Consider the following 27592-nt stretch of genomic DNA (forward strand, 5'->3'; position numbering starts at 1 on the left):
TTAGTATAGGTTGGTTGGTTTGCTGCTAGATTGAAGTTTCGGTGGTTTGGTTGGGATTGAAAGGAGTTGTTTGTAGCTGTTAGTTTTGCTTAGTTTAGAGTTACTTGCGAGTACCTGTGGTTTTTGGTACTCACCCTTGCTTCTACACAATTGTGTAGGTTGACAGCTCTCTCTCAGATTCGGGTTAGTATTTTCTTTAGCAGATTGAGCTTCAGGACATACTCGAGAGGTAGCGGTTCATTCTAGATGTGCCCTTGAGTTATCTTTACTTTCAGTTTTGTTCTATTCGAGAACTATACTCTGAGACTTGTATATTTTCATTCGAATTCTGTATTTAGAGGTTTGTACATGTGACAACCAAATTCTGGGTAGTGTTGAGTCTTAATTAAAGTCTTCCGCTTATTTATTATCTTTTACTCTCGTATTTCTACTTCTCTATCGTTGTGGTTGGGTTAGGCTGACGTGTCCGGTGGGAAATGGACACGTGCCATCACATCCGGATTTGGGGTGTGACATTTCCAGACCTTAATTACTTGTGGGATTACATAAGGTAGGGGGGTCACGAACATCGTTTATTCTGCACACCTGAGCTTTAATATGCAAGGAAGAAATGTTTTTTAATATGCAAAAGCATGAAAATAATGAATGAAATCACTTACCATCATCATTTATCTTTCTTCAAGACATGAACTTGGATCGACATCCCATAAAGTTCTTGTAATACTTCTTTAATCTCCACAGCTGAATTGCCAACAGAATCGCTACAATTAATAACTTTTATCAATCGCAATGATCCATATTCCATAACCGGGATCTCTTCAAGCTTGGAACAACTTTTTACAACTAGACATTCAAGGCTAGGAAATGAATCCTCTGAGCAACTCCACTTGGTCATAAAAACACGATGTAATTTCAAAAACTCGAGTTGTAGAAACGTGTAATCACTGAGATCCCAATGCTTTTCCCCTGCAAAGTATATCTCGGACAATTTAAGAGTCTCAAGGTATCGCAATTCTGCAATACTTGAAACTAATTCATCCGTTAGGAAAATTTCACTGAGGGACAAACACTTGAGACGCGAGGGGAAAATAATATTCAAATTCATCAATGCAGAGCTTGAGTAATCAGAAACATGATCTCCAAATTCATTAATGTGGAGCCTGAGTTCTTCAAGATTTGGAAACTTGTCCCAAAACTTTCGAGTCATGTCAGCCACGGACATAGAACACATTCCAAGAGTCTTCAAGTTATCTAACACAATATCATCTTCGTCCCATATTGTAATGGGAAATTCGTTTATGTCCACATGCCTCAACTTTGACATTTTCCATATAGCAGGGGATATCATTAAATAAGATGAACGAACCCGCAAAGTTTGTAGATGAAGTAGGTGTGACACCCATTTGTAATCAAATGCTTTAACAAAAATTGCAAGGTACCTCAAGTGAGGCAATGACTGAAATGCAGTAGGCAAAGAATTGTCCAAGTAGATATCCAATAAATGTAAACCCCGAACAAGTTTTAAGTTATTAAGCAAACAGAAAGGATTCTTACGGTCCAATATACTGAATTTCGGATGAACAATGAACTCTTGATCACTTTCCTTGAAATCACTTGTCATAGTACGGTCTTGTATGTACATGCATAACCTTTGTTCTTTGGGTTGATCTGGATAACTATACGGCACTATGAGCTGCATGAACTTTTCTTCTGTAATTTTTCTCAAGCAAAACTCACGAACTTGATCAAGAACGATGCAGCATTTCATTTTACCATTCGACCTTTTTTTAAAAACCACTACGAGGTTTCTGCCAACAAGATCACGCAAGCAAATCTCTGATAATTCTTCTAGCCTCAACGTGTCAATGCTCTGCACAAACTCCTCAGCTATCCACAACTTGAGTAGATCAGACACTGGAATTTCGTAACCTTTAGGAAACAATCCCATGTAGAGAAGACAAGGCTTTAAATGGTCCGGTAAATGGTCATAACTTGATTGTATTGTCTTCATGCTCATCTCCTCGTCGGAAACATAAGAACTTATATCATATGCAACCTTAAGCCACGAAGACGCTTCTCTTTCTCTTGAAAGAATTTCAGCAATCATGATAATCAAAGAAGGTATTCCTTTACATTTTTTGGCAATTAGTTGTCCTAACTTGACTAGCTCCAAAGGACACGAGTTCCCTCGTTGAAATACTTTCTTCTGCAATAGTTCCCAACTCTTTTCATCTTTTAGAAATGGAAGTGAATAAGGATCACTATACCCCATAACATACCTAGCCACCTTTTCATTTCTAGTTGTTACCATTATTCTACTTCCCTTTCCAGAATAAGGATCAGGGAAAAATAGTCGAATGTAATCCCATGCCTGGACTTCCCATATGTTATCTAATACAATGAGATATCTTTTTTTGTATAGACAATTTCGCAATATGTCTTCAGGATAATCCAAGTCAATATCACCTGTAATTTGTTTTAGAATCTGAAGCACCAACTCTCTCGTATTAAATGTTTGTGAAACAGAACACCAAGCTCGAACATCAAAATGTTCAATAATAGAACGACTATTGTATATCTTTCTAGCCAGAGCTGTTTTCCCTATTCCAGCCATTCCAGCAATCGAGACAACGTCCAGGTCCATTCTTCCTCTTATCAAATACTTAGTTATATTTTCTGCATCATCATCAAACCCCACTAGTTCTTCGTCTATTGATGGACAACAAAGTTCGATGCTGGAATTCTCCATATCAGCTTGGCCACTTTAACGATTGTTGGAAACAAAATCTACATTAACAAAAATATACTCTAATGATTAACAAATCCACATCTAAAGTCTTATGAATATGAGTATTTATGTTCCATTACTATAGTAAAACAAGACATGAAAATTGTGACAAACAATGAAATTAGAAATAACAAAACAACAACATACCAGAGCAGAGTGTACGCAGATCTTACCACTATTTCGTGTAGGTAGAGACATTATTTCCAAAAGACCCTCAACTCAAGTGCATTAATTCTAAGTAACGGAAAAGGAATCTTACGAATACGAGTATATATGCTCCATTACTATAGTAAAACAAGGCATGAAAATTGCGACAAACAATGAAATTAGAAATAACAAAATAATAACATAGCCAGAGTAGAGTACACACAGATCTTATCACTATTTCGTGGAGGTAGAAAGACGGTTTCCAAAAGACCCTCAACTCAAGTGCATTAATTCTAAGTAAAGGAAAAGGAATCTTACGAATACGAGTATATATATTCCATTACTATAGTAAAATAAGACATGAAAATTGCGACAAACAATCAAATTAGAAATAACAAAACAACAACAAAATTCCATTAAGTAAGCTGTGGGAAGAAAAGAGTGCAGGCAGATCTTACCACTAAGGTAGAAAGACTGTTTTCGAGTAAAGCAAAAGGAATGTCACCTTAGAGATCAATATTTGCTTGAAAGGATCTATGGGTTATGTCTTGCACAAAATTGAAAAAGAATGGTAACAAAAAGATAGAACTAGGAGTTGACTTTAAAAGTACATGATGAGATTAGATCCAACCCAAATTTATCATAGTTTAGACTTTATTGTAAAACTAGACATAAAAAAATGTGACAAATAATTAAATGAGAAATAGCAGAAAAGGAAAAATAAAATAGAAAACTAACAAGGAATATATCTCACCTTAGAGTTGAAACAGAGATTAATAATTATTGCTCCAGAGTTATGTTAATTATTAGAGATTTTTTAATTGAACGGACCATTTAAGTCTTGATTTAAGAATATCGATTAGACTATTTCCATTTGTTCTCGAACGCAATAACTTATTCTGATTATGACATTTGAATTTGAATGTATATTTGAATATTAAGATGTTGCATTAAGATTCAAAGGTCCGAATTTAAATACACATATGAATATTAAGATGTTGCATTAAGATTTGAATACTAAATAGTTAAGAATATTTGTTTTTAAGATCGGGGTCATTTTATATTATATATAAACTATTCGGGCCGCTAAACCGCCTAAACTTGGGCATGTATGCCTCTAACAACAAAAGATAAATGGGCTTCAATTGGGCTTAAAACAAATTTAGACTAATCTTTTTCCTAATTTTCCTATTCTTCTATTTGCATTTGTCTAGCTTTGGGCCAAATCCACTTTGATAATAAACATGAGGTAGAATAATTCATAAAACACGATATTATAGATGCTAATTACTTAATGAAATGATAGTTTACATAATTACATGATGTGTCGGATACACTGGATTTCATGTATCTTAATATGCGTTAAATTTGCACTATTTTTGGCAGTTTAAGATCGTATGTAACTGAATCCCATTAAATAGAGAAAAAATGTGTGTTCTTGGAATTTCGATCATAGTTCAAGAAGGTATTCACGCCTTTTCCTCATTTTAATTAAGTTAAACTACGGTTACCCTTTTTTTTTTGGAGTATAAAATTTCTAGTTTTTAGCTTATGGATTAGAATAATCCTAATAGTAAAACAAAACATACAAAAAAAATAGAAGTTAATTTTCACTACCTTAAATCCAAATTCCAACAAAGTTCTGCATTTATATATATCTGAAAAAAACTCTCTGTAAATAACTATGGATATGACTAACCACTGGACTAAAACATCACTATATATAGGTGCGGAGCTAGAGTGTCGACTATAGAGTTGGTTGAATTTTATTTTAAATCTTAAAAATTTATAGAATATGTACAAATTATTATTTTTTTATCCCAATTTATGTGATATATTTTTTTTTATGTGTTCAGAAATGAATGTCACATTCTATGATTAAATACAATTCAACTCCGAAATTTTTCCTTTACCATGGCTGAAATGATCTATAATCACAGAAATAACTAAAATTTGTTTCAGACCATATATTTTAACGGAGAAAATAATTTTGAGTCTAATATATAGTACGTTAAAAAACTTAGAATTAAAAAATTATAAATTCTGAATTCGCAGGTAAAAATTAAAAGAGAAGTAGCATTTTGTAGGTTTCGTCAAGTCCCCATGCATATTGTACGTACTAAAAGAAGTAAAAAAGTTTTGGGATAAGTGAAGTGAAATGAGAGAGCTTTATGCTGCAAAATTTTAGTCAGAGTTTTTTAAAATTTTAACTTACAAAGCCATCAAATCAACTTGTGTTTTTTCATGAAAGGCCTATCAACTAGTTCAATAAAGGCTTCTTTGTTGCTGTTTAGATGACTTCACCTTTTGCACTATTACATCTTTCGTCCTACTTATTATCTGATGTTCGATATTTGTATTGATGTTTTCGTTAATTTGAATTTGTATCACGTAAGGTATTACAGAACTCAAACTCGAGAATACCTATACTTAAGAATGAAGAAATATTAATTCTTATCCATCCCATGACAATCTAATAATATAAAATTTAATTGACATTGTTAGTATACAAAAAGTTAAACTCATACAATCATATGGATAGACATAATCTCAAAGAGACAATATGCCTTAGATTTTTAAAACAAAATGGGAAACTTAAAAATTAACAATATTCATACTCAATCGGGAGTTGTAGTGAAATGGATAAAAAAACTCTACCTTTAATTACAGACCTCAGCTAGTTCAAGATCCTGAGTATATAAAAAATCATATCAGGGAGAACTTCTCCCCTTAAATATGTCCTACGCGATAGAAATCTGAATTAGTTGAAACCTCAATACAGATATCGAATACTGAGTAATAAGAAATAAAAAAGAACAATCCATGTTAAAAGATTATACTATTGGTTTTGCCCTTAGGCATAGAGACAAGAAGTAGAAGAGGGGTACATTGGCCATTTGGGGGGGGGGGGGGGGGNGGAGTAAATAGTGTAGGATATGCAGAATGTACAGTATTTGCCAATGTAACCTTTCATAGGAGAACACATAAAAATGGAGAGAGAAATGAAAGGAGGAAACAACTATGAGACATATGAAGTGACAAGGCCATAAAAATATATACAAATTGGGAATCTAGCATCTTATTTGGTTTATTATTCACTTGTCTTTTCCCTTTTTTTTTTTTGTTATCCCAGCTAGTAATTGTTCTTGAAGACTATTGTATCTTAATTAATGAAAAGATAGAGATTATACTTTAAGATATAAATACAGGTAAAATAATTAAAACCTCTCCTAGTTTATATCATCTCCGTCCCAAAGTAAGTATCACCTTTTAAAAATTCAAGACAAAAATTAGTATGTTCTTCCAACTTTACCTTTATACTTCATCTTCTTAATAATGTTCAATTCTGAAGAGACATTTATTAAACAGAAATACTCAAGTTTAGAAAACTACACATCATATGTACTAATTTCTTGATCAACGTGAGTTTTGCTAAAACGACACTTTTTGGCATGATAACCATATTTTCTTAGGGAGCATGTAAAAAAGAAAACACAACAGATAATTTGAGACAGATATATAGTGGAAATTGTGTATTATTCAAAATGGTGTGTACCAAAAAGTATAAATAGTAGTATGTATAGTAGAGTATTGACAGACAAGAAAAGCTAGCATCTTTGCCCCCTCCCCCTCCCCCTACTCCCCTTAGCTAAAAAGAAACAAAATCCTAGCATAAAGTCCCCAACCCAAGATCACCTATTGTTACTATTACCCATTAGTCATAAACTCTTTAAAAAAAAAACTTTAGTTTATTTATATAGCCTTTGTCTCCTCCTCCTCCATCAAATTTCATAGATCACTAGATTTCTAACCATGCAAAATAGTCATAATAATTCTATCACATATTTATCTTCTAGTGATCAATTAGTTGAAGATGAACTTTCTACTGTCCTCTGTCTTGTTCCTCCTGGCCAAAAAAATAGTACAATTTTTCATGACTATTTTTCTTCTTCTAGTTGCCATGAATTTCAAAGTTATAATAATCAAGAAAGTGTCACTGTGGCTCTTCATATTGATTCATCAAGTACAATAAGTTCAAACAACAACAATAATCCTAGTAGAAACAAAGGGGATCACAATAGTAATAATAATAATAATATTTCACTAGTAAATGGACAATATTGGATTCCAACTCCTGCCCAAATTCTTGTTGGACCTACTCAATTCCCTTGGGCTGTTTGCAACAAAACTTTCAACAGATTCAACAACATGCAGGTTTAGTTTTCTCTCTCTCTCTCTCTCTCTCTCTCTCTCTCTCTATATATATATATATATATATATATATACTACCAAAAAATGGCTCATTTTTTGGCGGTTAACTTGTGGGAATTTTTAAAAGTCCCACTAATAATTCATTTTGTGGCATTTTATTATAACCCCCACAATATAAATCTTTTTATGGTGGTTTTATTAAGGAGGTTAGAAAATCGCCACAATTTAATAGTATTTATCGGGATTATTGAGCCCCAAAAATTTAGTAGATTAGTTACTTTTAGAAATAAATTTATTTAATATAATATAATATATAGTATTTTTTTTCAAATTATATAATATATAACATTAAATGTTGAAAGTTAATTTTATTATATATATACACACGAGACATCCTTCTCCTTCTTTTATTTTAACTTGATTGTGATTTTTTTATCCTCTATTTCTTTTATATATTAAGATACTCTTCGAATGTTTTTTTACTTAGTATATGCAATTTCACTTAGACATTTTATCTTATATAGTAATACTTTAATTTATATTATTTAGTGATTTTTGTTGTCTCATAACACAAAAATTTAAATTTTATAACTTTTAAAGCTAAGTCAATAGTAATATTTATATATATTTATTTGTATTTGTATTTTAACTTTATTTAAGATTTTATAATACTAGTTGACGGTGAAACATTTTAATTAATAGTTATTAGTTATCATTAAAAATTAACAATAAAAGCTTGTTTTATGCACAAAATTCTTTTATCTTTCATTTAGATCCAACTCAATCAAAATTTTAATACCTCTCCCTCCAAAATTAAAAAAGAAAAAACTAAAGACTATAATTCCCTCTAAAATCATTCAAACATAATCAAATAACCACCCCCTCCCACCCATTCCTAAATCCCAGGTAAACAACACACAAATACCTTTTCTTTCTTTCTCCTTAACTCATTTCTTTTTCCCCTTAACCCATTAATTCCCACGTAAAACACACACCCTCCCCTCTCCTCTCTCCTTTTGTCTTTCACTCTTCTTTACTTCATTTTTTTTTATCTAGTTTTGCTAATTATTTTTTTCATTGTAGGCTTTGCAAAGTGGAATAGAGGAAAAATAATTCATTATTTGAGTACAAAGGTAATTTTGTGTTACGTGAGTTTGATGATTCATACTAGAATTTAAAATTCATATTATTATTTGATCATTTTATATTTTGCAAGTTGTTAAACTTACTGAATCAATGTTTTTTTTTACATATTTCAGATTTTGTTTGAATTCTCACTACATCGTAAAGTCGTCTATACCCAATCATTGATTGATTTATGGTAAATCATAATTTTATTTTTGTTTAGTTAAGAATCACGTAATCATTTTATTCTTGATAGGATCGACTATTACAAATTAAAGGACATTTTTTCATATTAGATTGTGATCGATATCAATATAACTTTAAAATTATGTATTTTCTTATTCAATACGATAAATTGTTGAAGTTATGATTACTTTTTGGTAAATGAAAGAAAAAGCTAAGGTCAAAGAGGAAAGTCTAACTTATAAATCAAGAGAAGTGAGAAATACTTGAACCAACGTGTTAAATCGAATGAGCATCATTATATGATTTTGGAAAATACAAACCTAGTAAACTTATGTAGAAATAATCATGAAGTTGTTGTTATTAACTTTATTAGCGTGTATGAGAGAACATCAAAGTAAATTTCTTTCATCCATATTCTTATAGTTATCTAGTAAAATCAAAGCTTTATATGCTTTGCTTTAGAAATGAATTGAATTTACTTTTTTATCAAGATGTACGAAGATATATGTGTATCAATTTATGTTTATCTAATTATCTATAATGTTTTCATTGTTCGGCCTGATGCAGAGAGCTTATGTCACTTTGGATAAAAAAATTGGACGACAACAACATAAATCACCAAACAAATGCTACAGAATTTTTGTTATGTTTATTTGATGTGGATTTTAAAAAGATTTAACATTGTTATGTTAAAATTATTATACACAAGTTTGTATTACTTTTATTTGACATAAATTTGAATTTGTGAAACTTATTAATATAAACTTGCTTAGTGAAATTTAATTTGCTTTAAATGTGTTATTTAGTAAAATTACTTATTATTCTGAAGAATTGATGTAAATCAAATTTAAAATTACTTATTATTTTGAAGGCTTGATGTAAATAAAATCTCACATTTATTATTAAATAATAATAATTTTGTAAGACTCCACAAATCAAATTATAAATGTAAATTTTAATTTAAAGCCATGACAGTTATAAATGTAAATTTGAGTTTAAAAATATTGAGATCATATTGTGAAGGTTCTAAACCATCAAAAACTGATACTGGAAAACCTCCACAAATTTAAAAGTCATTTTGCGGGGGACGTCGTGGAGGTTTACTAAAACCGCTGTAAATATGCTCGTGGCAAGGGTAATTGCGGCATTTTTAAAAACCGCCACAATTTAATTTGTGGGATCCCTAAACCTCTATAAATTGACAAAATAACCCCCATAAATTGAGCATTTTTTTGTAATGACACTTTTATTCATGTTGAAAATCTTGTAGGTGCAATTTAATTTACATGCGACTATATATTAGGGTTGTCACTTGTATATAATGTGTTTGTGCTAATAGGGTAGAGCTAGAGTATAGTTTACGTGTTCAAACTCATAAGTTTCTTTTCAAATTTTGTATTTGTCTCAAATTTTGGATCTGCCTCCATGTGCTAATTGCTCATATATAACCATGCATACTCTTCTCTTACATGTGGAGGCAGATTCAAAATTTTTAAGATTTCTATATTTTTTTAAAAATGTAGGTTCATAACTTAATATTTATACTATTTTCTTGAATTTAATTTCCACATATATAATATTTCCACATATGTAGGTTCATGACATTGAACTTCTTCAATTTTGTCTTTTTATTGTCTCATATCTATGTACTTTTAGTCAAGTTTCAAGTGACCTAAATTTCCAACTTACCAAAAATAGGCAAGTTTAATTTTGCTTGGTCCAACTAGTTATATGTTACATTTTTTTCCTTAAATTAATTAACTTGTGACCCTTTTTTTTTTGTATTATTAGATGCATATGTGGGGGCATGGATCACAATATAGAAAGGGACCAGATTCACTAAAAGGGACAAAACAAGCTTCATCAATGTTAAGGTTGCCTTGTTATTGTTGTGCTGAAGGTTGTAAGAATAACATAGATCATCCAAGATCAAAGCCATTGAAAGATTTTAGGACTCTACAAACACATTATAAAAGAAAACATGGGCCTAAACCATTTAATTGTAGAAAACGTGGGAAGAATTTTGCTGTAAGAGGAGATTGGAGGACTCATGAGAAAAATTGTGGAAAACTTTGGTTTTGTATTTGTGGTTCTGATTTTAAGCGCAAGAGGTCACTTAAAGATCATGTTAAAGCTTTTGGTGATGGACATGCACCACATAGTGAGAATTCTTATTATCATGTTGAAGGAGGCGAGGACGAGGAAGAAGAAGAAGATGATAATGATGAAGTCATGGAAATGGAACTTTAGATTTATAAAAAGGTATGCAGTTCAGTGCAAGAAGTATCTCGTGCTCATGCAGAGATGTAGATAGTGTCGCATCCCAAGGAGTGTAATGCAGACAAATAGCTAGAATGGGAGTGACTAATTAAAGAAAATTTGAGGTTTGACTAGGAATTTTCTTCTTCTTTTCTGACTTCTTTTGATAGTATGTATTTGTGTGCATATGTTCTCTAGAGGGGCAAAGATGATGAACAAACTAAGAATGTATCTAGACCATGTTGCATAATTTGATTGAAGATTTGTGTAACTCTATTAGCTTGTCAATTCATGTGTTTGGTATAGTTAATCTATATCAATTATTCAATCAAGAGGTCGAATGGTCAAAGTCATACCATTCGAAGAAGGTCCAATTAAATTCCTTTCGTCAAAAAATTACATTCAGAAAATCATTGTTAGAGTTTTTGGAGATGGACATGCACCACATAATGGATATAGAATTTATAAGCTCACAATTTTGATTCCGTCTATGACTAAAAAGTTAACTTTAAAATATTTTCAATCATATAGGAGTAAAATTGAACTTTTTTTATCGTATAAAATCGATCATGACCGGCATACAATGTCGAATCATAATTAACCACATGTGATGTTTCTAAATTTTCTAACACCTTGGAGTTTTTGAAATATCATAGTACCATACAATGTACTAATCCTCACTAAAAATTACACCAATTGTGTTTAGACAGAATATGTAACACCCTAGAGAATTTTTCGAACTAAGACTCGAGCCGTCCTTCATGTGGAGTGAGATTTTACAGAGGAGTAAAATTTATTGAGTGTTAAGTTAAGGTTCTTAGATGTAGCACATTGAGTTCCAAGAAGAGTTGAATTGGAAATAGTCATTTTGGAAAGAATGTGGAAAAATTGGCTAAGTATGGAAAAAAAATGAGTTTTTTGGCCAACTTTGAGCAGTCATAACTTCTAGCTCAGTATGATTTAGGTGTAGTTACAGTTATGGTTGTAATGTTCGTGGAATGATCTTTCCAAAGCCGCCGAGTTTGCTCGATTCCGAGTTCTTATGAGTGAGTTATGCCCTTTGGAAGTTGGGCTGTTGGCACAGTCGCACAGGGCAGTTTAGTCCGGAAATTTTAAGGGCATTTTGGTCTTTTCCCTAATCAATTCTTTTGGTTATATTTTAGTGTTGGACTGATTTTTAGATCAGTTTGTCTCATTTTTAAAGAGTAAAGAGTTAGGGCTTGGGAGAGAAGAGAGAAAGAAGAGAAGGAAGAGGAGAAAGAGAAGAGCAATCAAGGAGATCATCGTGGATATCGTCGGGGGTGATCCCTATTAGGTATGTGAGCTTTTAGTGTTGGGTGATCCTTTCCCCCACACGCCAAACTCGTTTTAATTCCGAGAAAAGCTGAAGTTGTGTTGTTGAAATTGTTAGTTGATTGTGTTGTTGGAAGTTCTTGTTGGTTTAGTACATGATTTGGTTGTGTTTTTGAGTTGAATCTCTTGTATGTTGAGGGACTTTATGATCCTTAGTGTTGGGGTTGGTCCTTTCCCCCACACTCCAAATTCGTTTTATTTTCAAGAAAAGATTGGTTGTGTTGTTGAAGTTGTTGGTTGTGTTGTTGATTGTGGTGTTGAAGTTCCTTGTTGATTTGGGACATGATTTGGTTGTGATTTTGCTGCTGGAACCTTTGAGGTTGAGAGGGTTTAGAGTTGGAAAGAAACAAGGGGAAAAAGTCGGAGTTTTTGGGGGAAAAGGGCTGGGCTGTCGTGCCAGCCAGCGCACCCCAAAAAGGGACGCTGAACTTTTCCGTTGGGGCAGAGCGCCTGGCAGAACGCCCAGCAGGCCCTCTGAAGTTTGAGGGTTGGCGCCCCGCACCTCTTAGAGCGCCAAGGACGCCAATCTTTCCCGTTACCTTCATTCCCCACTTCCTCATGCATGTGCCTAGGTATTATACCTATGTTTCCTAGTTGTTTTCGACACTCCAAAGTACATCTAAACATCAAGAATCCCTCCATAACATGTGATCAAACACCTTGAATTCATAATTCCAATTCAAGGAAAGTTAGATTCCAAGTCAAGTGAAGTTAGTTTCCAAGTCAAGTGAAGTTAGAAGTCAAGCTTAGAAGTTAAGTAAGTCAAAGCAAGTCTTTAAGGTATTCCAAGAGCCTTCATTGAACGTTATAACTTCTTTTTAAGGCTCAAGTTTCAAGTTAAGTATAGAGTTCCAAGTTAAGTATAGAGTTCCAAGTCAAGTTAAGAGTTTCAAGTTGAGTTAAGAGTTTCAAGTCAAGTCAAAAGTTAAGAGTTTCATGTTAAGTTAAGAGTTTCACATCAAGAGTTTCAAGTAAAGTAAAGAGTAAAGAGTTGAGTTCATTTTCTCAAAAGTTATTAGGGAACTAAGTATTTTCCAAAGAAGTTTATAAATGTTTTCACATTTAAAGATGAGAGGAAACTGAGATTTCCAAAAGAGTTTTGAACAGTTTGAGCACTATCTCTTTTAAAGAAAAGATGAGTTTTGCAAAAAAGTTTCTAAAATATGATTAGTATGACAAATCGAGTATGTCATCAATGTTTAAACAATATGGTCTCTAGATATACCATCAATGTTTAAGCAGTATGAATATCCCGAGTCATCAATGATCATATTAAAATATGGTTTTGAGATGTTCTTTTTAGAAAGTGTTTTCAAGAGCCTTTGGGCTAAGCTTTGAGTAATTATCTCAAATTAAAGAAAGAAGTTAGTTTGAAAGCATGAGCCAAAGTATTTTTGGGAGTAGTATTGAGCACCGAGTTGGAGACACGAGTTCATATTAACTCAACTCTCCATAAGAACCATGTAGCCAAACATGGGATTTCTCGGATCATACTTTTTAGATGATCACGAAAGTTAAGCTAGCGGATCCACTAAGCAAAAGTTAGCGTCCTATATCGATGGCAAGGTATAGGATGGTCCTTGGGCAACGTGAGGTAAAATGTTGTATCATCACTAAGGCTCATAGTGGTGGTTGTCGGTTAAAGAACCTCCCACAAAAGTTATATTACTTTTATATAAGTAAAGTTGAGTTTGTTATTATTTTATCTTTAACGAGCTAAGTTGTTTACACTGTTTTACAAGCTTTATCTATTGTATGTGTCTTATTGCTTTATATTGAGTTCAGTTATTCATGAGTTGAACAGAGCCAAGGTAAGTTCTCTTTTGTATCCCTTTCAAGCTTAAGTTGTTGTTTAGCTTTCCAGCTCGCATACTCGTACATTCCATGTACTGATGCCAGTTGGCCTGCATCGTCTTATGATGCAGACGCAGGTACCCAGGATCAGCATCCAGCACATCGTTGATCCAGCTGAGCACTCTAGAGTCAGTGGTGAGCCTCCTTGCTTTCCGGAGGACTCGGTTATTTTATGTTCTTAAGTTTTGTTTTGTTAGGATGTTGCGGGGTCTATCCCAACATCCATCTCAGTGTTATAGAGGCTTCATAGACAGTCAGTCAGTTAGTTTTGAGTCTCTCATCTATGTATATATATAAATATCCTATTTTGAGATTCGAGTTGCCTTTGTGACCATATTTTATAAGTTAAGTTGTTTTGTAACCTTGCATTTGCATTGAGTTATTCTGTTGAGTTAGGTTTCCGCTGAGTTAAGAAAGTCAGTCCAAGGGTTCGCTTGAGGCCAGAAATAGTCTTCGGGTGCCGGTCCCGCCCAGGATGTAGGCTCGGGGCGTGACAGAATACATTGATAATATTTTAAACTTATTGGTAAATCTTATTTAGACATTTGAATAATGACTTGTTTTACTTGAAAACTTGAATATGTACCTGAAAAAGTGTTTCTATTAAACATTTTTTATTCAGATTTTTGAAAGAAATTTTGCGCTTAATTTCAAGCGTTCATTAAATGATAAATTAATCACATGAAATGTGTTGTTTTTTTAATTTTATGTGAGAAATTTTTAGGCTAAAGCGGAATGAGCGTTTGAGAACTCACACATAAACTTTTCAAAAAATTGAGTAAAAAATGTCTTGAATACTACTATATTATATGTTCAGATGTTCATTCAAGCCAACCATAATTTGAGTATCTAGTTGATAAAAAATAATAATTTGAGTATCTAAACTTAAATGAAATTTATCACTCCCTTCATTTATTTTACTTGCTATTATATTATACTAAATATAAAATTTTCACTTGTCATTTTTATATCAAAAGTAAAAAACATATTTTTGTTTTCGCATTTTACTCTTAACATTAAATCTTATTCCTCATATCTCAAAATGTAGGAATATATATATTGTAAAATGAACAACTAATAATAAATCGAGCGAGTACAATAATTTATTCATGTAGTACACATGATATTTAAATTTTAGATAAGCACACGTATTGTGTCATTTATAACCTAGACTAGATAGAATTTTGGAAGGTGAGAAGGTGGTGGCTATTATTAATTATTCATTATAATATAAATATGGCCTTTCCATGAAAGCAAAAGCCAAATGTCCTTTGCAATTTCCTTAGAATTACATAATTGTCCTTTTCTTTTTGATACTCCCTCCGTTTCACAAAGAATGATCTCCTTTCTTTTTTAGTCTGTTTCAAAAAGATGATCTCTTTCCTTTTTTGGTAACATTTTAATTTCAACTTTCCACATGATATGTTTAAAGCCACAAGATTGAAGGGAAATTTAGTACATTTGACATACTTTAATTTAAGACCACAAGATTCAAAAGTCTTCTTTATTTTCTAAAACTTTGTGCCAAGTCAAATCAGGTCACTCTTTGTGAAACGGAGGGAGTATACGTTTTGAGTATGTTATTGTTAATTTTAGGACTTTTCTAGTAGATAGGAATGATAAGAGTTGTGACCCTAACATGTAGTAATGTTTTGTTTAATTGATATTGTTATAAAATATGTTATTTTTTTTCATTCCGTACTTTAAAAAAATATTATTTTCAATATAATTATTTGTTATCATACGTCTTTTAATCTTGACTTCGGACGTGCTGACTAAGCGTGAGATAGACAAAAAATTAACTAATATTCACCGAATTTTTAGGAATATTCTAAACTAATGTGACCCTTCTCGAATCATGCTAACGCGAGATATTTAATGCTCCCCTCTTTTCCTCTTTAAAGTTTTAGCTACATTTTATGTAACAATAGTCAATATGTTATGAAAAATTCACCCATTTCCTCATTCAAACAACATTCATTTTTCAAATTTACATAAAAAATTGAAATGCAGTTCGTTGAAAAACTAATTATATATAAAGAAATTTGGAAATTAGCAAGTGTTTTGGTCTTCTTGATCCAAAAAATAAACTTATGTGACTGATTACTTCCATAATTCATTTATAGATACCAAAAAAAGGTGGCATAAGGAAAGCCAATTAGGTAAAAAATAAGTCGATGATAACAATAAAAATAATATTAACAAACAATTATAAATAAATAAAATAATAATAATAATAATAAATAATAATAAAAAATCAATAGCTTGGAGAAGAATCGTAGAATTCATTTTCATTTTTTCGGTTGAAAAAAAGGCCAACAATGCCCATTAATCATCAAAAATAGAATAAATTTTGAATTTTGGTCTCAAATATATTCTTATCGTACTTTTTCCGAAGAGCTTTTATGAAGATTTTTTTTCTAATTCTTCATATATATTGTCATTTTAAAAAATAGAAGTGAGTATCATACGTACACAAGTTAATTTCTCAAAAGGTCATTTAACTTTGAAAAATTATGTAATAAAATCACTGTATTTTGTTTTGTATCAATAAAATCACTCAACTTAGATTTTTATATCAATAAAATCTTCCAACTAAATTTATTATTAAAATCAATTTGACATGGCAAAATTATTTTTTATATCATGCTAATTTCACTTTTAAATTTTTCTTCTAAAGATAAAAATAAATAATTAAAAACAAATTAAGCCCTTGCTTTTTCATTACAAAACGTAAAATCAGAGTCGTAATCCAACTTATTGTTACGGACTCTAATTACAACAAATCCATCCAACAAAAATGGATTATTACAGAAAGTCCGCACATTGATGAATTATTTTTTTAGTAATTTAACTACTCCTAATTTTTCCTTCTTAAAAATCATAAAAAATTACAGTATTTGATTTACATAGATAATAGGATTATTTTTTTTACATAAATAAAAATTATTTAGATTAATTATTATTCTTTTTGGGTACTTATTTAAATTAATTATAATGAAGTATTAATTTTGAAACATTTGTTTATTACTATTTTAATAATGAATATGACATAAAAATATTAATAATAAATTTAGTTGAGTGATTTTATTGATACAAAGTTCTAAGTTGAGTGATTTTATTGATATAAAACAAAGTTTAATGACTTTGCTAAATAATTTCTCAAAGTTGAGTAACCTTTTGAGATATTAACTCGTACGTACACCTATTGTGTTGAAAGATTAATATTTCGAGAAAAAAAATCTTCTGAAATTTAAACCCTTAAGCTAATAATCCATTTTTTTGGTGTTAAATTACAGTTTAATTTGGCGATTAGTCTAAAACCATCGCATTATAAAAAAAATATAGATATTAAAATGTAGTATAACTAGACATACTTCACTACCATATATACGTAATTTACCTCTAGTTTAAAACAATTACACATAATACCACTTTTAATTTTTATACCATATATATACTTAATTTACCTCTAGTTCTGATTTCACCACTTGTAATACCTAGCCCGTCCAACAAACAAACGTTCAACTCCCCACTTCTCTGCATCGTTTCAATTTTATCGGATGTCCCCGAAGGAACGCTCAACTCCCAACTACGAGTTTCTTGAGGGGCATTTTTTTTTTTTTGTAATTGATAGATTGAATTGTTTTATTTAAACATGCTATAATTTTGTGTTTCATATCAAGAGGGAAATATATGTAGTAGCAAAAAAGAGGGAAAAATACCTTTCCCAATGTTAGTGACATTTTTCGTTTTTTCGAGATTCAAACTAGCTTTTCCCAAGATCACAAAATTCTATTCTAACTCGTGCATTCTCTCTGACCAAGGCACTAGATCTTCTATCTATTCGATTGACCCAAACCAAAATATTAAGGATCATATTGATATGAGAAGAATCGCTACTACTTATACTACTTCTCATATAGAGTTGATCTAATCTAATTTATATTCAAAGATTAGTCAAATTAATTCCCAAAAAAATAACAACAAAGTGTCACATAAATTTGTTGACTCATTAGAAAGTAAAATAAAAGAAAAAAGAGAAGAAAGCTAAAGAGGAATCTCACCTTAGAGTGCAATTGGAGAGATTAATAATTACTATATGATTGTGTTAACTCTATACTTTCCCTCTTAGGAAGAATTGGAAAAGAAGTTTTGTGGACTTTATCTTCAAGAATGAAAACTGATGGTATAGGAGAAAGATAGATCTAGTATTTGACAAGGTTGACTTTATAAAATTACATGTGGCACTACTTTATTGGATCATGTTAAAATATTATTTTTAATTATAGTGTTCTCACCAAATCATCATGATGGTGTAAAATTATGAAATAACTTGCTGGATTAGTTATTTTGAGATTGTAGTATTATTTTACATTGAAGGTGGAATAATAATTCTGAAATAACTAATTTCGGAATAATTAATCTCAAGATAACTTATTTTCCAACTAAACTGAACCTCCCTGGCAAGAGTCTGACCTCACAGCGGACATTTTTTTGGATGTTATTGATCAAAAGAGACCTTTCCTAAAGACAAAAACCAAAATAGACACTTCACCTATTTGATAATACCTTAATATTTTCAAATTGTTTGGGTGAAGTGCCTGTAGCGTCCAAAAAATGTCCGTTTTGAGATTGGACTTGGGAGTCTAACATTTGGACCGAACCTAAATAAAAGAAATCATGTTGCCTTTTTAACTCTTTACTTGCTTGCATTAATATTTCTGCAGTTATCTGTTCAATACTGCACTTAGAACCTTGATTTTTTTTAAAACCAGATAACACTTGATAAAATTCTTCAATATTCTTGAGACTTATAACTTCCTCGTTCTAATTTAAGTGTCTTACTTTCTCTTTTTGTCCGTTCCAAAAAAAGTACCTTTTTATATTTAGTAAAATTTTCAACTCCAACACTCAACCTGACAAGTTTAAGACCACATGTTATTGAAAATATAACATACATCTTTAATTTAAGACCACAAGATTAAAAAAAAATCTCACTTTATTTCTTATACCCGTGTCCAATCAAACTAAGACACTTGAATTGAGACGGAAATAGTAATTAAGAAATTACTGGAGATACTTTCATATATTATTTTACCCTTATATATAAGCCAACAAGAAAAGGACTAACACTGCATTATTGAATTGTACTAACATGTTGTTTGAGTTATACTTAAGTAAAAGGATGAACATTGCATATTATCATTGTACAACAAGCATGTCATATTGTACTGTAGAGGTTTTCTCTTTTTTGGCCCTTTCTGGCCCAATTTGATTGGCTCCTCAACACATGGAAGTACAACACAAATTGCATCTGCATATACTCGAAAGGTCTCATTTGAAGCAACTCTGAATCTGTATCTTTGTCTCAAATTTGAAACTGGTGAGTTTTTTCATCTCCTTTCCGGTGCATCTGCTTCTTCTCTTCTTTCTCATTGAATTTCTGTTTTTTCATTTTCTTCCTTTCGGGGAATTCTTTCTCCATTCCTTCTCTGTCTGTTTCACTGATTTATAGGAAATGGAAATTTGGTGAATGGGTAAAGAAAATTGTGCAAAAAAAAAATAAAATACTTTCTTATGTTGGATGGGTTCTTTGGTGATGAAGTTTGTTTAAAATTTTGCGTATGCATGTCAATGCTATGTTTGCCCTTTAATGTACTGAGGGTGTTCGATAGTATGCCTTATTCAACTTATTTTTTCCTTCTTTAATTGTGCATTTATAGATAAGTAGTAATTTATGTTCTATATTTTAGAAGTCATACGGCTAAAATGATGATTAAAATTGAAGAGCAGTAATGTAGGGTAGGAGAAGTGCACGAGAGAGAATAAGTTTGTGGATAGCATGTATACATGTTGACTTCTTTGATAAAAAACTGGGAGGTGGCCTCTGTTTTGCAAATTATCCCTAAAATTCATCATATTTATAGGAAATTTTTGTGAGGCACTCAACATTTTAAGTATTTCTCGAGTTGTAACTTCTGAAAAGGAAAAGGAACTTTTGACGTACAAAGTCCTATTCTCGCGCTATTTCTCTCTTATTTCAGTTACTTCATCGTTATTGAGCTCACTAACTATTGTTCTTGAACCAGTAAGGTTCAGTTGCCTGAGGTAAATAAGACTTTGTTCAGCAGTAAGTTTAAAAGGCTCCAACTATTGCCGCAACCATACTCAGAATGCATTTCCACATTGCTTTGTTAGGTTAAACATTTGTGTCTTACTTTCTTTTTTAGTTTGTTAAAAAAGAATGTCTCTTTCTAATTCACTAACTCTTAAATTCTTCTACGTGACATGTTTAAGACCACAAAGTTCATATGACTTTTGGTGTATTACACACATATTTAGTTTAAAATTATAAAATTTGAAAGTCGTCCTTATTTTCTTGAACTCCGCCTCCAGACAAGAAAAACTATGATACATAAATAAAAATGATGGATTAATGATTCTTGCCTTGTTTCACATACAGAGTTTCTTTATGTTCTTACTGAATTTGCTTTGTACCTAGTACTGTTTTGCTTCTTTGTAGTGTTGGATATATGCCTTTTAACTTCACTTCAAGTAGTAGAAATCATACTAGAAAGCAAGCACACCTAATATGACATTGAGAGGCTTCTGTTAAATGATTAGTTGAAGCTGAATGCCCTAGAGTCGTTTCTTGTGTTCATATTATCGTGTTGGTTGCTAGAGATGCATTTCTGATCATAGATAGTGAAAGCTCGATAAAATTAATTATGAGCTTCTTGAACAACCTAATTTTAAGACCACTGATAGTTTAGGAGAGGTAATGAAATGTGTCAAGCTCAGGATGGTCTTTAAGTATTATGCCTTTTATGTATCTAATTATCTTCGTGTTTTTGTTGATGTCGCTAGCATGATTGGAAGGTCCTTTTTGAAATGTGTCAATCGATAGAAGAAATGTAACAATATCAAATGTCTCAGCAGCCATTGTTGACATCCCAGTTCCAAAAGATGTCAAATTATTAATATGTCCATCGACAATAGAAGATGCAGATGATCATTCTACATCTAATATAGTGTACGAGGAGATCATTCAAAATGCATTCACATGAATCCTAACTTCTCTATCATTCGGAAGAAATTCTACTAAACCAAAAAAGCCACCAAATGTTTTCCAGTAAAAGCTATTGGAAGACTCCACACTACGTAACAAGGTTAGTGAAGCTTACACCCCATTGTTAGAACTTAAAATAGCACTTTTGAAGGAGTAGAACGATTTTTTTTTTCAAAATGAGAAGTCTTCAAGTTTTTAAAATGTCTTGCCCATATATTTGTCCGATTAAATAGAATACTTGATTTTAAAGTTGATTCAAATTTTTAGTTTTAGGGTGATAGAGGTCAAGAATGATGACACTCATAGTAAAAGTTTGATCTCAAAGTATATTTTCTAATTTGCTGGTGTGATTTAGTTCTTAAATTGAGAAGTTTAAAGGTTCAGAGACCCTGACACGAGTGCTACAATAAAAAGTATATTTCCATGTTGTTGGTATTCTATGGTAATAGAAACTTCTCCCGCTGAGTTTACAGGTAGCTTCATGTTCCCTATCAATAAAAAGGACTCAATTGGATATGGTAGGTGATTTACATGTTCTATAATGATATTTAATGGAAATCAATTTTCTCTTCTTTCACACATAAATGATTGTGTCTTGAGGGGACAAGCTAATTTCTTAAATCATTATTGTTGTGTAAATATTTTGTCACCTGAATGATTCTAATTGAAATAAAGCAGCATTGTTGGTAAAATAAAACTTTAACACTGCATCAAAGAGTAGTACAAATAGTAGCCTAAAGTGTATAAACAAGATCATTTTTGGAGATTACTTTTGGAGATATTTTTAATTCACTTGTAGCTCTTTCACGATGACATCCGTTAACAGGCGTGGAGTGGAGTGAGCAACAACTAATTGTCTTTGTAGTTTCATGTTGTTAGTGTTTTGCGGTGATAGAAACTTCTCCTCTCAAGTTTGGAGGTTAGCTTCATGTTCCCTATCGATCAAAAAGATTCAATCAATTATTCACGTGTATCAAAAATTTGTACCATATGCATTACTGACAAAATGGACAAACAAGTGCATTGTTATAATTTTATAGGAACGAGATGTGTTAAACTTGATTCTTCTCAGAAAGTCACATGTATTTACTTGAAACACGTGTCTCGCCACCTTTTCCTTTGATGTTTAATCTCTATATGGAGCTTTGAATTTCTTTGGTATATCTGGTTACATGGTCATGCATTTTCAGGTTTTCATTATTCACTTCCTCCCTGATTTTCTATTTTGTTATGCCCGTATTCTTCTTCAGACCTAGATTCCCAATCTCCAGATTTTATCTACCTTCATCTAAAATTTCTCAAGGAGTGGATTCTTTCACATAATACTAAAAAAAATTAGTAGTTTTACGGTTGAGCATGTTCTTTAATCTCTTTTTGATTTTTTTTTTAAGACAAAAAGCCTCTAACTACTGGATCAAGCGCACTGGTAATGGACTGACAGTAAGATTTTCCCCTCTCTTTGTTAGTATAACTTATACATTCATTATACATAGTTTGTTTTTTATTTACTAATTAATTCGTTTTAAGCTTCCTACTTATTTTGCTTTCTTTTGATAAGATTCTCAGGTTGAGGTTTGATGCTATCTCTGTTATGATAGAAACGTTCAAATGCATTTCCATATATAAATAAGCTGGTGACCCTTTTTTTTTTCAAAAGGTATCTTTATTCCTTCTCTATTTCTCTTTTTAACATGTTCCGTTAAATTTGATAAATTTTTCTTATGTTTTCTTGCGATACACGTTGTTTGAAGATTTCCACTTTTATGAAATTATTTTAATAATATCTGGCTAGAGGGCTCCGGGTTATACTTGATAGTACTTCCTCTTAGAATTGCTCAGACTGCTTCAAAACTTAGCTAAAGTCTTCTCATTAGTGTTATACTAATTTTTGATACATTGAACTCTCATAGTGGAACTTCAAAATTAGTTTTAATATCTAAATCAAGGATATATTTAATTGATACTGAACAAAACATGTTGATTAAAGGTACGTTGAGCAACTTTATACGTCTTTAGTAAACATAGAAAACTCTTTTGTGCTAAATAAACTATTTACTAAAGGTTGTTAGTTTGTACATATAGCTAATCCATTTTGCAAAGCAGATTTAATGTCTCTCTCAAATATGATTGATGTCATAAGGCACATTTCTTTACTGTACCACACCAAAAGTGCCTCCCCCAAATTCTTCCTTTTTAGCTCACTGTTTAATTTTTACGAGAATTAATGATGCTTTCACTTATCCTTGTAATACCTTTGATGATTGTTTCTGTTTGCATGTCACTAACATCTTTTCTTTACTTATGAGCTATGAAAGTTGGTGGTCGTTTCACTTGAGTTGTTAGTGTATATAAGATTTCATGACAGATTCTACAATAACACTAGCTCTTCCGATCCTATCATAACATCCTATGTTGCGGTTGCTTTAACTCTGTTATGAATCTATCAGTTGCGAGAATAAGTTGTGCTCCTTAAGAAATGAAGGAGATGTCCTGGATCTTATATCTTTAGCAAGAATGTTAGTTCTGAATGTTTCCTCTTTAATTTAGGGTTGAATTAGCATCTGATAAAGTTAACTTTGATTTGGCATTTTAGTCCAGTCAGCTAAATGCACATTTGTAAGCAGGATACCTAAGTTAATTTTTATTGACTGCTACTCTTATACACTCTATTAAGGCATCTACAGCACGCCAATGAGTTCACTAATATGGTATCCATATGCTAATGGTCTAGCATCAGCTCAAATGTGTTAGTTTTTCATTATTTTCTACTGTCCTTCGCGATCAAATCATTCAAAACTGACCATTTCTAAAAGTATAAAATGTTGGGCCCGTGCTGCCTTTCTAGTATACAATACACACATATAGTTTCTATCAGCAAATAACAACAGTGAACATGACAATTAACAGTTCAGATCACAGTGATAAAAAATCAGAATACATAAGTTCAAATTCTGGCTCCGTCTCTGACAATACATATGTATTCAGAACGTAGCATTACAAAGCACAAAACTAGATAGACATTGATATATTCCGGACAATAGCAGCTTGCTGATATGCAAATCAATCCACAAACCAGAACCTTTCATCTGATGTATCCTCTGAATAGAAGTTCACAAGTTTGATGAATGGTTCTGCTGCTCGGAGATCACATCTAGATGGATGGTATATAAAGATGAAGTTAAAAATATGAAAAGGACGAAGAATCTCAGGAAAATGAATGAAGTACACCGCGAAAGGAAGTAGCTAGAGAGAACTCAAAAACATTAACGTTATATAAAAATGACATTGTTGGTTAAATTATTTCTTGACAAGTATGTTGTCGATGCAATATGTAGCACAACTGGCATAGCTTAAAAGTTATGTTATCGATCAATCTTCCCCACAAAGGTAGGAGTAAGATTTGCATACATCCTATCCTTTCCAGACCTTAATTACTTGTGGGATTACATAAGGTAGGGGGGTCACGAACATCGTTTATTCTGCATACCTGAGCTTTAATATGCAAGGAAGAAATGTTTTTTAATATGCAAAAGCATGAAAATAATGAATGAAATCACTTACCATCATTATTTGTCTTTCTTCAAGATATGAACTGTTTTTCTTACTTTATTAATCTTCACAGCTGAATTGCAAACAGAATCACTACAATCAATAACTTTTATCAATCGCAAAAACCAACTGCGCATAAAGGTATCCGGGATCTCTTCAAGCTTGGAACAACTTTTTACAACTAGACATTCAAGCCAAGGAAATGAATCCTTTGAGCAACTCCACTTGGTCATAAAAACACGATGTAATTTCAAAAACTTGAGTTCTTTAAACGTGTAATCACTGAGATCCCAATGCTTTTCCCCTGCAAAGTATATCTCGGATAATTTAAGAGTTTCAAGGTATTCCAACTCTGCAATACTTGAAACTAATTCATCCATTAGGAAAATTTCACTGAGGGACAAACACTTGAGACGCGAGGGGAAAATAATATCCAAATTCATCAATACAGAGCTTGAGTAATCAGAAACATGATCTCCAAATTCATTAATGTGGAGCCTGAGTGCTTCAAGATTTGGAAACTTGTCCCAAAACTTTCGAGTCATGTCAGCCATGGACATAGAACATGTCATGCCCCGAGCCTACACCCTGGGCGGGACCGGCACCCGGAGACCATTTCTGGCCCCAAGCGAACCCTTGGCCTGGCTTTCTTGACTCAGCGGAAACCTAACTCAACCGAATAACTCTATGCAATGCAATATTACAAAACAACTTAACTTATAAGATATGGCCACAAAGGCAACTCGAATCTCAAAATATAATATTTACATATATATATATAGATGAGAGACTCAAAACTAACTGACTGACTGTCTGTCTATGAAGCCTCTAAAATACTGAGATGGATGTGGGGACAGACCCCGCAACATCCTAATAAGACAAAACTAAGAACACAAAAATAATTGAGCCCTCCGGAATGCAAGGAGGCTCACCACTGACTCTGGAGTGCTCAGCTGGATCCGCGACGAGCAGGTTGCTGATCCGGGGTACCTAAATCTGCATCATCAAACGATGTAGGCCGACTGACATCAGTACATGGAATGTACGAGTATGCAAGCGGGAAAGCCAAAACACAACTTAAGCTTGAAAGGAAAAAAATACAAGAGAACACTTACCTCGGCTCTGTACGACTCATGACTAACTGAATTTAATATATGTAGCAATAAGACACATGCAATATATATATAGCTTGTAAAACAGTATAAACAACTCAACTGTACTTATATAAAAGTAAAATAACTTATGTGGGAGGTTCTTTAACCGACAACCATCACTATGAGCCCTAGTGATGATACAACGCTTTACCTCGCGTTGCCAAGGACCATCCTATACCTTGCCGTGATATAGGAAGCTAACTTTTACTTAGTGGATCCACTAGCTTAACTTTCGTGATCATCTAAAAAGTATGATCCGAGAAATCCCATGTTGGCGCATGGTTCTTATGGAGAGTTGAGTAAATCAGAACTCGTGTCCCCAATTCGGTGCTCAATACTACTCCCAAAAATACTTTGGCTCATGCTTTTTAAACAACTTCTTTCTTAAGTTCGAGATAATTACTCAAAGCTTAGCCCAAAGGCTCTTTTGGAATTAATGTTCCCTTTCTTTGCTCAAATGTGTAAAAACATTTATAAACTCTTAGGGAATACTTAGTCCCCTAATAACCCCTTTTTCTCTTCTTTTTTTTTTTTAAAAAAGAACTCAACTTTAACCTCATGACTTTACTTGAAACTGAGACTCTTACTCGACTTGAAACTCTATACTCTTTTACTTGACCTCTAACTTCATTTGACTTAGAACTATCTTCCCTTGAATGGGAATTATGAATTCAAGGTGTTCGATCACATGTTATGGAGGGATTCTTGAACGCTTAGACGTACTTTGGAGTATCGGAAACAACGATACAACATAGATATAATACTTAAGAACATGCATGAGAAAGTGAGGAAAGAATGGGGGAAAACTTGGCTGAGACTGCAGATTTCTGGTGCTACAGATGGCATCTACGGACGCCATCGACGGACCGTAGATGGACTTACAGTCCGTACTGCAGGTCCGTGGATCGCGTCAGAGATTTTTCCCCAGAATTCATTTAAGAAAAGAAATATGACCAAGTGTTGACCTATGGTCCTGACTTACGGTCCGTAGGTCAAGTCACGGACCGTAGGTCGCGACCGTAGATCGACGCCCCAAAAACCTAACTCCTGATCCGATTGACGGTTGACCAGTACGGACCGTCGATCTATCTACGGTCCGTAGGTCAGTCCCGTAGATGGGGATCGACAGCCCAGAAATTTCTGCAAATCGATGGTGGATCAACCTTTAAAGGGTCATAGCTCTTAGAATCATAATCCCCTCAACATATAATAGGTTTCAACTTAATGCACAACCCAATCAAGCCTCACAACGAACCATAACTTCAACAACCTCAACAACAATATCAACAACAACTAACAACTTCGACACTTCAACAACAATTCCCAATCTTTTCTCAAGCATAGAATAAACTTGGTGTGTGTGAGGGAAAGGATCAACCCACACAAAAAAACTCACATACCTTGATAGGGATCACCCCGACGAAAATCCACAATGGTCTTGACAAATCTCCTCTTTCTTCTCTTCTTCTTCTTCTCCTTCTTCTCTTCTTCAATCTCAAGAACCCTAACTCTTTTCTTTCAAAATGGGGCAAAAAAAAATGATCCAAAGATCATCCTAATACAACAATATGAGCTCAAAAGAATTGTCTAGGGAAAAGACTAAAATGCCCTTAATGATTCCCGGACGGATTTCCTTGTCAACTGCCCAACTTTCAAAGGTCATAACTCCCTCATACGAACTCGGAATCGAGCAAACTCGGTGGCGTTGGAAAGGTCGTTCCACGAACTTTGCAACCATAACTGGAATTCCACCTAACTCATCCTGAGCTAGAATTTATGGCTGTTCAAAGTTGGCCAAAATTTCACATTTTCCATACTTAGCCAAAATTTCCAAAACTTTAAATTCTTTCCAAAAATGAAAATTTCCAATTCTAAGCCTCTTCAATTATTTCA

The 27592-nt window shown here is 32.6% G+C and overlaps 2 protein-coding genes and 1 pseudogene across 5 annotated transcripts in view; 1 reads left to right on the plus strand and 2 right to left on the minus strand.

Moving 5' to 3' along the window:
- Positions 1–27592, minus strand: part of LOC125867614 (putative late blight resistance protein homolog R1B-17) — a 73573-nt gene that overhangs the window by 13607 nt on the left and 32374 nt on the right. Inside the window, exon 1 of one of the 4 annotated variants that reach the window (XM_049548166.1) lies at positions 3441–3612. The exons of the other annotated variants lie outside the window; for them this stretch is intronic. The gene's annotated coding sequence lies outside the window, so the exon portion shown is untranslated. Of the gene's footprint in view, positions 1–3440; positions 3613–27592 lie in introns of those variants that run through there. 4 annotated transcript variants of the gene reach the window in all.
- Positions 650–27592, minus strand: part of LOC125867611 (putative late blight resistance protein homolog R1B-17) — a 60741-nt pseudogene continuing 33798 nt past the window's right edge.
- Positions 6749–10840, plus strand: LOC125867622 (zinc finger protein WIP6-like). Its single transcript, XM_049548180.1, has 2 exons — positions 6749–7150; positions 10250–10840. Exons 1-2 carry the CDS (start codon positions 6749–6751, stop codon positions 10706–10708), a joined length of 861 nt encoding a protein of 286 aa, XP_049404137.1. The 3' UTR covers positions 10709–10840.

Source organism: Solanum stenotomum, chromosome 6, assembly GCF_019186545.1.
Source record: "Solanum stenotomum isolate F172 chromosome 6, ASM1918654v1, whole genome shotgun sequence".
Taxonomy (NCBI): Eukaryota; Viridiplantae; Streptophyta; class Magnoliopsida; order Solanales; family Solanaceae; genus Solanum; species Solanum stenotomum.